General features: G+C 36.1%; 1 protein-coding gene across 1 annotated transcript in view; it reads left to right on the forward strand.

Moving 5' to 3' along the window:
- The window catches only part of MYO16 (myosin XVI), a 951,959-nt gene that overhangs the window by 359,993 nt on the left and 578,767 nt on the right, over positions 1 to 13,199 (forward strand). The window contains exon 10 of the mRNA XM_006894620.1: positions 1,073 to 1,223. Coding sequence (XP_006894682.1) covers positions 1,073 to 1,223 — 151 coding nt within the window. The remainder of the gene's footprint in view (positions 1 to 1,072; positions 1,224 to 13,199) is intronic.

Raw genomic sequence — 13,199 nt, forward strand, 5'->3', positions numbered from 1 at the left:
AATACCTAATATGTCAATATTTATGCGTTCCATTTCTTTCTGAACAATTTCTAATTTTCCTTCATTCATGGCTCTCACATTGCATGTTCCAATCACTAGGGTCTGCTTACAACTGTTCATCCTCCTTTGTATTTCCATACTTGATAGTTCTACCTAGGTTGCCCTTTCTGTTAGTCTGCTTGTGTTCTGTTGTGCATAGGGTTTTTGTTGATTATCCAAATGTAAATATTTGTTAAAACAGAATTCTACACTCAGATGTGAAGGATGAATTCTATATAAATTATACTTCAATAATTATGAGTTTTATAAAGAATCAGACAAGCACTTTGGACTTTAATTGCCATTACAACTATTGCAAATTATATGAAATTATTATTTATTGTCCTTAATTGAAATGTTTGTACTAATTTTTTGCTAATATTTTTATAATGACATTTAGCGAAACAGATTTTTAAACCATATGAAATTAAATATTCCATGGCAAGTCCAACGATTATATTGTGCTTGCTTTTTATCTGCATTAAAAATAATGTTTTGACACATTTTATTGTCTATAGGCCTGTGTGTGTGCTCATATAAACAGTGAAATTTATTCTGTATGTAATGCTGTTATCCATTGAAGTCCTTTATATTGCTTATCTTCTCTAGTTCCCATATTGTTAATTAAAAACCTTGTGTACAATTTCATAAGATTAACATCTTAAAAGAATAATATTTTCGTGGTTTACTTATACATTTTATCATTTGTTTGTGGTCAGTTTCCATGTTTTAAAAGAAATCTCTTAGTTCATTCATCCAGTTCAAACTTATCTTTTAAATTGCTTATTGATTTGTCTACCTATTCACAAACATTTTCTTTTACAGTTGAAATAAATTTTTTGACGTAAAATTGAATGACATTTGGAGTTAATGGGAAAACTTACATATTTTAACTGATTTCCCCCTACTGTTAATTGGGGGGAAATATGAGTAAGATAACCGCTTATAGCTTAGCTATCACCTACTGATAATTTTTTTATTGATAGAGTAGCAGCAAAAGAGGACTAATTATCGTATTGATTATTTCCTTTAGCAGCCCCCTGGTGTTACCGATTGCCAAGCAAGACAGTTTGCTGGAAAAAGACATTATGTTCAAAGATGCAACAAAAGGTCTGTGTAAGCAGCAGTCTCAGGACAATGTCCCTGAAAACACCGTGATGAATGCGTCTGCCAAGCCTGAACAGGTAACTCCACACTTCCTACATTTCCACTTGCTCTTTCGGAGAGAACTGTTTAAAAGTAATATATTTTAGGACATTATAATTATCATAAGAGTTTGGAATGAGGGTTGCAGAGTGGAGTATACTCGGGGTGAGGGTGGGAGAGTGCGAGGGCATTGTATACCAATGAAGGAGTTTTTCTTTTCCTTTTAAAGAAGAGCGAACTGGGGGGGGGGGGGGGGTGGGCGGGGAGAAAAGTGCAACAATGAATGAATGGAAATCCACAATCTCTGTAAATGTTCATTGAAATTAATAATTATAATCATAAAAAGAGGAAAAAATTAAATTACAATAATATTTACTAATAAAAAATAAATTTTTAATATCAATACATCTGTTAAAAACTGTCCACTCATTTCCATTACCAAGAATGATTAATAGATGTATAATTTATTACTTTGTTTATAATATCAGTAAATACATTATTTAAACCTAATCCTGATCAATAGCCTATGTATTATGTTTTACAAGGACTTGAAGTTTGAACTGCTGAATCCTAAATATTTCAATTTGAGACATTAGTCAGCATTCTGATGCTCTATTAGGTAGTCTATGCTCTTCTTTCAAGTATCAAATGTTTTACATGAAAAAATGGCTGAAATCAGCCACCCCAAATCCTTTATCTTTATAAAAAGAAATTTGGTGTGTGTACAGAGAGGGGGTATGTGTGTGTGTGTGCACACGCGTGTGCGTGCATACATGTGTGTGAACATGTCATCCATGATCACTTTGCAGTTGAGAGCATAAGGAGCTGGGCAGTATATAAATTGAGTTTTTAAAAAAGTTATCTTTGTAACAGAAATAACCACATTTTGTATGTCTAATGTTTTATAAATGACATGGTAATTTGGATCTTTGAAAAGATCTTGTTCCTGTTTGAATATTTTTAAAACAGTTTTTCTAACAGCCTTCTTGGATAAAAAAATGTATTTGCATCATAAGTTTTATTACTTAAATGTAATTGTTGTTGTTTTGTTATGTGTTGTCAAGTCATTTGTGACTCATAGTGACCCTATGTACAACAGCCTTAAACCCTGCTCTATCCTGTGCCAATTGCACTGTCTCTGACACTCCCATCCCGATTACCCCAGTCACTGAATCAATCCACCTCATAGAGGGTCTTCCCTTCCTGAGCTGTCCCTCCACCCTCCCAAACATGATGTTCCTCTCCAAGGACAGGTCCCTCCTTACAACATATGTAAGAGGGAGCCTCAGAATCCTTGCCCCCAAGGAGCCACCCGGTTTAACTAATTTCGAGGATGAATCTGTTTGTTTTCCAAGCAGTCCATGGTACCCTCAATATTCTTCTCCAGCACCACAGCTCAAAGGCATCAGTTCTCCTTCTATCCTCCATGGTCATTATCCACCTCTCTGACATATAACAAGTGATAGCAAAGACTATGGCCTGTATCAGACGCACCTTAATCTCCAGAGAGATACCATTGCTCTTCAGCACTTTGGAGAGGTCCCTATCAGCAGACTTTCCCATGGCAATACATCTTTTAATTTCCTGGCTACTGGTACCAAGAGTGTTGACTGTGGAGCCAAGCAAACTAAAGCTGTGAATAATCTCAATCTCTTCACCATCTGTCCTGATGCTGCCAGATGGCCCAGTGGTGAGAATCTTTGTCTTCTTGACATTGAGCCTCAATCCATATTGGAGGCTGCAGGCCTTTACCCTCAGCAACAAGTGCTTTAGGTCTTCCTCAGTTTCAGCAAGCAGGGTTGTGTCATGTGCATAACGCAGATTGATAGATCTTCCACCAATCTTGACCCCACATTTCTCCTCATAGAGCCCAGCCTCCTGGATAGTCTGTTCTGCATACAGGTTGAAAAGATATGGAGACAGGACACATCCCTGGCGTATGCCCTTCCCAATTTTGAACCATGCAGTGTTTCCTTGCTCTGTTCTGACGACTGCCTCTTGGTCCAAGTATAGGTTTCACATTAGCACGATCAAGTGTTCTGGGATTCCCATTCTTCTCAGAGTTATCCACAGTTTGTTATGATCCACACAGTCAAATGCCTTTGCATAATTAATGAAACACAGAAAGACATTCCTCTTGTAGTTAACATAATTATAATAACAAAATATTAAAAGTACTTTTAAATTTTAATTGTTTCATGTGCTATCTAGTCAGAACAATTCGTAGCTGACCCTCTAGTGATTTTTTTCCCCCAGTGGCTGTAAATTGAACTCGAGAAGATTGTCCATCTTCTCCCAAGATTTGAACTGCCTACCATTGGGTTAGTAGTGTAGTTGATTACCCACGGTGCCACCAGTTGTTGTCATGTGCTGTTGAATCTAAACTAACCCAAAGCTGACCCTTGAGCAGGTTTTCAGAGGAAGTAAATTCCAAATGAGATTGCCTATTTTGATCTTGCAGTGCATCTAGTGGGTTCAAGTAGTGTTTTAGTAGTCATTTTATATAGGTAAAATTACACAAACTCCTCTCATCCCCTTAAGTCTTCTTAGTTTTTCTAAATATCTCAAATGTATCTAATCCAAATGATTTGCATTAATGTGACTACACATTTCCTAGTTATTGAGTCTTAAAAATTTTTGGTATTGCAACACACCTTCTTACTATGTCACCAGAGCTCAAGTAATGCTCTATCATTTTTATGGTTTACTAGTGGAAGAAAGATGACAGTCTCCTTCTATGTGTTTAACTGCCTCTGAAAACCTACTGGAGGGTCAGCGATGGGTTGACTCAACAGTGCTCAACAACAACAGAGGAGGAAGAAGAGTTGGTGGTTATGTAGTTAAGCAGTCAACTAACTAACTAGAAGGTCAACAGTAAGAACCCACCAACTACTCTGCAAAAGAAAGAGGCGGCAGTCTGCCTTTAATCGATTCATTGTAGTCTAAGTCTGAACCTAGTCATCACTGACCCTTCACTGCGTGTTCAAAGGTCGTAAATCACAAGGGAGGAGAATGACCATCTTTCTTCTACACAGCAATTGGTGGATTCAAACTGCTTGTCTCAGAGGGATTCACACTTCTTATCTCACGCCTTACCCACTTAGGCCACCAGTCTTAGAAACTACAGAGGGAAGTTCTCCCCTGTACTATGAAAATATATTGAATTCTAATCAAATGTATGAGAACAGCTTTAATTTATTAGAATGAAGAATGACTTGACATATAATGTCTACTCTGTCTCTGTCATATATTTTAACATACAATTGTTTCCATACACTTAGTAATTTTAAGGCTTGCTTTTTTATTTCTTTAGAAGATGTATAAGATTCTGTGTTATTACAGCCTTGGAAGGTAAATAAAAGGGTTCCTTTGAATCTCCTTCAACAGGCCACTTCACTATAACAATTATAAATATAGTGTTTAGCATTTCTAAACTTTAATCTCTGTGAATATATCATGCTATCAAATATTTTGGATCACAAGGTCATAGATAAATTTCTCCAGGGAAAAATCTGTGCTGTTTTTGACTGTATTATGTATTCACATTTCATAGATGGATTTAGAAAAGAGTATTAAAAAGAAAATTCAGACAAGGATTTTTCAAAAGAAAAGCATAGTTTAGAACAATTTAAATTAAAATTAGAATAATTTAGTAACAGAGATTTTTTTTAATAGAGTGATGATATCTTTGTTTTTATTGTTATGTGCTGTCAAGTCTCCTACAACTCATAGTGACCCTATTACAATAGCTCTAAACCCTGCAATATCCTGAGCCAGTATCACTGTCTCTGACATACCTGCCTCCAATTATCTCTGTTACTGTGTCAATCCATCTCATCCAGGGTCTTCCTCTCTCATTCTGTCCCTCCACCCTTCCATGTATGATGTCCTTCTCCAGGAACCGGTCCCTACTGGATACATGCCCAAAATATGTGAAACAGAGCTTCAAAATCCTTGCCCACAAGGATCCACTTGGTTTCATCATCTCCAAGACAGACCTGTTTGTTCATCTCCAGCACCACAACCCAAAAGCATCATTTCTTCTGTCAGCCTTAGCCATTGTCCAGCTCTCTGATGCATAGAGAATAATTGTGAAGACTATGTTTTGGATCTAATGCACCTTAGTCTCTAGACTGACATTATGGCTCTTCAATACTCTAGAGAGGTCCGTGACAGCAGATTTTCCCAATGCATATTATCTTTTGATTTCCTGGCTGCTTGTACCAAGAGTGTTGATTGTGAAACTAAAACAAGATAAAATTCTCAACAATCTCAATAAGCTCCTTGTCTATCATGATGCTGCCAGTTGCCCTAGTGATGAGAATCTTTTGTTTTTTTGATGGTGAGCTTCAATCCATATTGAAGACTAAAGTCCTTGACCTTCGGCAGCAAACACCTCAGGTCTCCCTCAGTTTCAGCATGCAAGGTTGTTTCATCAGCATAACGTAGTTTGTTGATGAGTCTTCCTCCAATCCTGATGCCATATTCCTCCTCACAAAGTCCAGACTCCCAAGTGATCTGATCCACCCATTTATAGGTTGAAAATATAGGGAGATAGATGCATCCCTGATATACACCTTTCATGATTTGAACTATGCTATGTTTCCTTGCTCTGTTCTGATGACTGCTAATTGGTCCAAGTATAGGTTTTGCAGGAGCATAATCAAATATTCTTGTATTACCATTCTTCTCCAGCTTAGTCACAGTTTATTGCGATCCACACAGTCAAATGTCTTTATTTAGTTAATGAAACACAGATATTCCTGTGACACCCTGCTTTCAGCTAAGATCCATCTAACACTAGCTATAATACCCCTAGTATCACAGCCTCTTGTAAACCCAGCTTTCACATCTTACAGTTCTCTACTGATGTATTTTTCCAGTTGTTTTTGGATAATCTTCAACAGTATGTTGTTTTCGTGTTTTACTAATAATAATATTGTTTGATGATTGTCACAGTCTGTCAGATCACCTTTTTTTGGGAAGAGAATAAAGATAGATCTCTTCCAGTCAGTTGGAGGTAGTTGTCCTCCAGATTTCTTGGCACCACCTGATGAGTGCCTTCAGGGCAGGATCTGTTTGTTTAAATATGTCAGTTTTTATGCCATAAATTCCTGGGGCTTTTGTATTCAGCAAATTCCTTCAGAGCCCCTTGAACATTCTCCTTCATCATCACCATTGCCTCTTGATCATAAGTTGGTTCATAAAATTCTTCTGCATCAGCCAATTCTTTTTGGTAGAGTAGACACTTCCATCTTTTTTTGATGCATTCTGAGCTATTCAATATTCTGCCCACAGCATTCTTAAGTATTGCAACTTAAGCCATGAATTTGTTTTCAGTTCATTCAGCTTAAAATATGCTGAGTTTGTCAAGTTTGATTTTCTGACTCCAGTTCTTTGCATATTTCATTATAATACTTTTGTATTTTGAGTTGCCCTTTGAAATCTTCTTTTCAAGTCCTTAGCTTCCGGATTTCTTCCCTTTGCTTTGACTTCTTGATACTCCTGACTTCCATCTTGGTATTTTCTTCCTCCTATGTCTTTGTAATGAGCTTTTACCATCTTCATGGATGATATTTTTTTATATACTCACACAGCTCATCTGATCTTCTGCTCATTAGCCCTCAAGGCTTCAAACATTGAGATGGTCTTTAAATTCAGGTGAGATAGACTTAAGGTCAAATTTTGGTTGATGAGGATTTGATTTGATTTTCTTTTGTCTTAGTTTTAATTTGCATATAGGTAGTTGATAGTCTGTTTCACGATCAGCACTTGTCATGGTTTTCACAGTTGATTTGATCTCCTGCACCAATTATTCCACAAATGTACTCAGTCCTGTGGAGCTCGTGTGTGTAGTCACCACTGGTGTTTCTTGACTGTACAAAATTCTGTTATTCTACTTCCAGCCTCGTTTCTGTCACCAAGTCCATGTTTCCCAACTACTGATCCTTCTTACTTTTTCCCAACTTTTGCATTCCAGTCATCCATTATTGTTATTGCATCTTAGTTTCACGTTAAATCAATTTCTGACTGCAAAGATTGGTAGAAGTAATGTATTTACTCTTCTTTGGCTTGAGGAGCTGGTTCATATATTTAGATCATAATGATATAACAGGTTTATGAATATTATCCTGTCACTAACAACATTATATTTCAAGATGGATATAGAAATGATTTTTAACTATGAATGTGGCCCCATTTTTACTCACCTTTTCATTCCCAGTGTGTATATCATATGATTGTCTAATTCAAAATCTCTCATGCCAGTCGATCCCAGCTCACCAATGCCTATGATGTCAATTTCTATGCGTTTCCTTTCTTCCTTAAAAATCTCCAATTTTACTACATTCGTATTTCTCACAAATTACAATCACTGGTGTTTGTTTACAACTATTCCTTCCTTGTGATTCCTAACAGGAAGGTTCAGCCTCTAGTGCCACATAAAGAAAATAGTAAATGAAAACGCTTTATACAATTTAATGTCTAAGAAACTTCCAAACCAGATATAGTACTCCCCAGCCTTTGTGATGTACTTAAGTTCTGGGAAGATTTGTATAGCGTTTTGTAATTATTACTATTCTGGTTCTTGTCTTTTTCTCTCTTCCTCTAGCCTCATTGGCTATCCTTCACTCTTTCTTCCCTTCTCTTCTCAAGGACCTCCTGCACATAGTCCATTTTCCATTATCTATTTTACCCATTGACTATCGAGTCCTGAATATTTACTACCATATGTGTAGAGAGAAAAATCACAAACAATAAAACAAAATAAGAAGATAAAAGGCCTAGTAAATTCCACGGTACTGAGAGAAGTGTTGAAATATGTTGGAGATGAGGAATCACTCAGTTAAATTCCCTATTGCTCTAGAAACATACCTCAAAACATTTATCCTAAGACTTTCTGAATATTGTATCTTAAATGATATGTTTTGTATTCTAGAACTCTATTTTTATAGCAGGGGCAAGGTTGGGGATTATTGTTGTTATGTGCCATTGAGTTGCTAGCAACACATAGCGACCTATGTACAAAAGCCCTGAACCCTGTTCTGTCCTGTGCCAATCTTATTATCTTTGACACACCTGCTCTCATTACCCCAGTCACTGAATCAATCCATCTCATTGAGGATCTTCCTCTCTTGCACTGTCCCTCTAGCCTCCCAAGCATGATGTCCCTCTCCAGGAACTGTTCCCTCCTTGCAACATGCTCAGAGTATATCAGACGAAGTTTCAGAATCCTTGCCTCCAAGGAGCAGCCTGGTTTCACCCTTTCCAGGTTGAACCTGTTTGTTCTCCTGACAGTCCATAATATATTCAATACTCTTCTCCAGCACCAAAGCTCAAAGGCTTCAACTATTTTTCTATCATCCCTGTTCATTGTCCAGCTTTCTGGTGCATAACAAATTGTATAGACTCTAGCCTGGATCATACAGAAGACTAACGTGAATGACAGAAGATAGTAAATATTGCACTAGAGTGCTAAGAAGCCAAAGTAAAAAAAGGGAAGAAACCAAGAAATTAAGGAGCTGAACAGATTGCAAAGGGCAACACAGGAAGACAAAGCAAAGTATTATAATGAAATGTTCAAAGAGCTGTAGTCAGAAAATCAAAAGAGCCGACCAAACTTGCTCAGCATTTCTTAAACTGAAGAAATTGAACAAATTCAATCTTCTAGTTGCAATACTTAAAGCAGTTATTATTGTCGTTGCTTTTAAGTGTCTTGAAGTAATAGACTAGTGACTCTATGAATGAAAAACCTGAACATTTGTGTAGCTTTCATCGTTTCTCCAAATTCATTGAGTTTCCGAAGGCAAGCTATTTTGGAATTGAATGCCACTCATGATTCCAAGCTTGTTTTATTGGGAAACTCCACCAAACACTGTCCACCATGAGTAACCATTATCATATTTGACACATCAGTGTCATAGTGTTTAGCACCACAGCAACCACGAGTTACCTCGCTAAAGCAAATGGACAAACCAGTGCTATACCACTTAGAAGAATGTTGGGGGGTCTTAATAGTAAAGACAACAACAAATATTAATAGTTAATCTTAATTTTATAGCTTTTAGTCTTTTTTGTCTATTTATCAAAGACATATTTAGACTATTAGTACAATTACTGGGGAAACATTGGCAGTATATCAACTGACTCTACAAAGGTAACACAAATGTGCTGTCCTTTGTCTTTCTACTTGGGATCAGCTTACAGTGATTTTCCCATCTTTATGATAAAGGCATCTCTTTTATTACTTTTCTTAAAAATGGTTATCAAAATGTCTTCCCTGATTATTTTCTAATATTGATATGATAAATGTAAGGGATTCTTCCCTTGATTTAATTAAACATTGTTTTTGTCTTATTCTATTACTATAAAAATACTAGAGTATTGCTATATTTTTCCTGTCAGCCTAGTACTTTCACCCACTTAATATCTGTGTCTGGTAGGTAAGGATCCTGAAGAATACCAATGAAATGTTTGAAATAACTCTTTAAGACTTGTCAGAACAAATGTGATGCTACTGTAGTTCTCTTCATACTTATTCTAAATGTGCATGCAGAAATTTGCATAGAGATTATTAGAATTGTGGTTGTAATAGGAATTTTTTTTAAACCTGAGTGCAAATCATTCCTCCTGAAGGAGGAAGAAAAATCTTATTCTGCCTTTTATGATTATTTTAAGATTTAAATATATAAATCTTAAATATAAATCTTTGCATAATACGTAAATCTTTCAGTATATATCTCTATATACATTCGGGAGCTCTGATGGTTTTGTGGCAAATGTCTACAGTGCATTCCTGAAGGCATGTGGTTTGAATCCACCAGCTGCTCCATGGGAGAAGGCTGGTCAATCTCCTCCCAAGTGAATATTGCCTCTGATAACCCACTAGAGGGTCAGCTATGTGTTGGTTCTGACTTGATGGTATACAGCAACACATAGACACTAATTTACTGGTAATTTTTATCTTATTCTTGCATTGCTCTTGGTTATTGTAAGCTTATTTCTACTTTATATTATAGATATGTAATATTACATATCCATATCATCATGTATAATAGCATATATCTATTATTTTGTATCTGATATTATATATTCATAACTTCATATATATTATTACATCTATAATTTATGTAAAGTTTTCCAAGATGTATATATATATGTTTAAAATTTTCTTTTGTTAGTAAAATACTTGCAAAAGTATTACAAATTGTAATTAAATCTGTCTTTAAATGGCTGGTTAAATTATCTACACTAATAAGTAATAGGTAGGATCGTTGTATATAGGAGTTCCTGGGCTGTGGAAATAATTAACATGGTTTGCTGATCCATTCAGCAACACCCTAATGGGGGTAGGCACAATGGAGACACACCACTCTGGAGCCCTTCAGTGAGTCGACCCAGCTCAAATCTATTTGGGGCTGCAACACACTTATATATGCACAGGTAAACAGGAAGACAGAATAGGGTGGGCTTGCAGACATGGGCCATGCAGATTGGATAGGAGAACCTCAGCCTCTTGCAGACTCTTCCCAGCTCAACAGATGTAGCAGCCAACTTCCCAGGTGGCAAGCTTTCTCAAGCCAATATGGCCAAACACAGTAGAGCTTTCTCTATCCCGTATTAAAGGCCGTTGAGGGGGGGCGGGCTCTATCCCATATTAATAGGCTTTGGGAGGTTTGCGCTTATCCGGAGCTAGGCAATTTGTACTGTCCAGAGGCCCTCCCTTCCTCCCCAACATTCTCCAATCAATCTCTCTCTCTCTCTCTAACTTGGTTTTGGGTTTTGCTTCTTGAACATTTATACTAATCCATTTGCACTTATTTTTAATGATCATTTTCTATGGCCAAAAATTTTTAAAGTTCTGCTACATCTATACATTCAGTGATCCTGCAATATATATTCCTCATCAATAAAAAAAATAAATCTCGTCTAGATCAGTAAGTAATTAAGTAGCAGCCATAGAAACTCTGCTGTTGTTGGGTACTATTGAATCAGAACTGACTCTTAGCTAACCCTCCACTGGGTTTTCAGAGGCAGTAAAGCACACAGGAGCTGTTTGCTCATCTTTCTTTCACAGAGCACCTTTTGGATTTAAACTTCTGGCTTCTAGGATTGCAGCATAGTTTCTTATCACTAGGTACCAGAGCACCTTATGGGACCCTTTTACTCAGTCCTATAGGATGGCCATGAGTCAGAATTGATTTAATGAGTTTCAGCATCTTGTAGTGAATGTGCATATGGTAGATGTGATTACTACTTGGGATTCAAAGCCACCTAGAGATACCTCAGAAGAAAGACCTATTGATGAAATTTTAATAATCAGCTGTTGGAAACCCTATGGAACATAATTCTACTTGGACACATACAGGAAAACCATGAGTTGGAACTGGGTGGAGGAAAATGAGTTTTCAGGTTTTTTGTTTCTATTTCTTGTTCTACAAAACCTTGTGTGTTTGTCCAACATCAAAACTTGATGTCTTCTTCTGAAACTCTAGTCACCCATGTCAATTAATGGTGTCTCCAGAAGACCAATATCTTCCCCAACTTAGTACCTTTGTAATTTTCATCTATATTTCAATAACTTTCCCCAATCTTGTCCTAAAACATATAAAGAACAAACTGACTAATGTTTGAGTATATCTTCTAATAGCAGTTTATAATTTGTTAGATTCTCATCACTGATACTGTACAGTTATTATTACAGCTTTTTAAAAAAAATCAGCTGTGTGTCCCTAAGAAAACTCATCTGGACCTCATTGTTTTTGTACATTTATTAAATATATTGGAAACAGCAATAAATTCAAGTTTATTAAAATTATTATTTAGCAGAAGAACTTTCCTTCAAAAGACATACTTGAAAATGAAATTCCTAAAACTGATTTAAGCGTCTTTTCCAGGACAACAAATTCCTTCTTAGAACTGTATCTTCTTGCCGCTCTGCTCTCTTCCAAAGGCAATACTAACAAAACTTTGAAGACAATGCAGTAGCCTTGGTGCATCCCTTCTAGATGTCTTACTGCTCCACAAACAGTAATATTTATCGTACATTTAGGTGCATAACTGATTATATATATAATTTTTTTTAAATTCTCACAACTCCAAATAATATAGTTATTTACTGTATAAAATTTTTCATTAGAAAACCATAAGAGGCTTCAGGATGTTAATTAAAATATTCTAGGATTCACAGCTAGGAGGATTAAACAACTGAGATTCAGTCACATTTCCCCAAATGAATATAAATAATTGATAGCTTAGATTTAAATGAACTTGTATTTTTCTAGCGGGTAATGAATATGATTTTGTTGTTGTTGTTGTTGTATACTGCTGCATCTAACCCATCGCTGACCCTCTGGTGGGTTTTTAGGGGCAGTTAGTTAATTGCTAGGGAGGAAATTGCCCTTCCTTCTGCCTCAGATCAGCGGGTAGAGTCTGTGTGCCTACCAGATTGCAGCACATCGTTTTGCCACTAGACTTTTAAAAAGAATTAATAACTTGAGGAAATAGTAATGATCTTAAAATTTGAGGGATGTATCTTTAGTTATGTTCACATAAAGTATAAAATTTTTCCTTGAATAAGCATCAAAGAGTTTAAGCGATGTCAAGGAGATCACTCATTACTGCACTGAAAGGTAAATGAAAGGTAGTTTGAAATACTTTTATCTTAGTACTTCACCCAGAACAATTTCGGTCTTTTGAGCATCTTGTCCTGTAAAGCTCTGTAAAGTAGAACAAATGTGTAATATTTAAAAATTTATAGCACTCACTCCCAAAATTGTTTTAGACAACTCAGAGCAGAAATATTATAGCATCTATTTTTTGGCAGCATGTACTGCATTTTAGATGCCACTCTTAAATAATCTAAGTAATTCATAATCCATTAATTCAGTAGTTTTCAAGAACTCAGGTTATGCAACCAACTAAAAATCAACTGGTAACCTAATTTGAATAAGACTAGAATATGTTTACTTAGCATAATTACTTTCTAAATTATTTTTTATTTAAATGAAAGTTTT

This window comes from Elephantulus edwardii, unplaced genomic scaffold, assembly GCF_000299155.1.
Source record: "Elephantulus edwardii isolate Elephantulus edwardi_28Jun2011 unplaced genomic scaffold, EleEdw1.0 scaffold00147, whole genome shotgun sequence".
Taxonomy (NCBI): domain Eukaryota; kingdom Metazoa; phylum Chordata; class Mammalia; order Macroscelidea; family Macroscelididae; genus Elephantulus; species Elephantulus edwardii.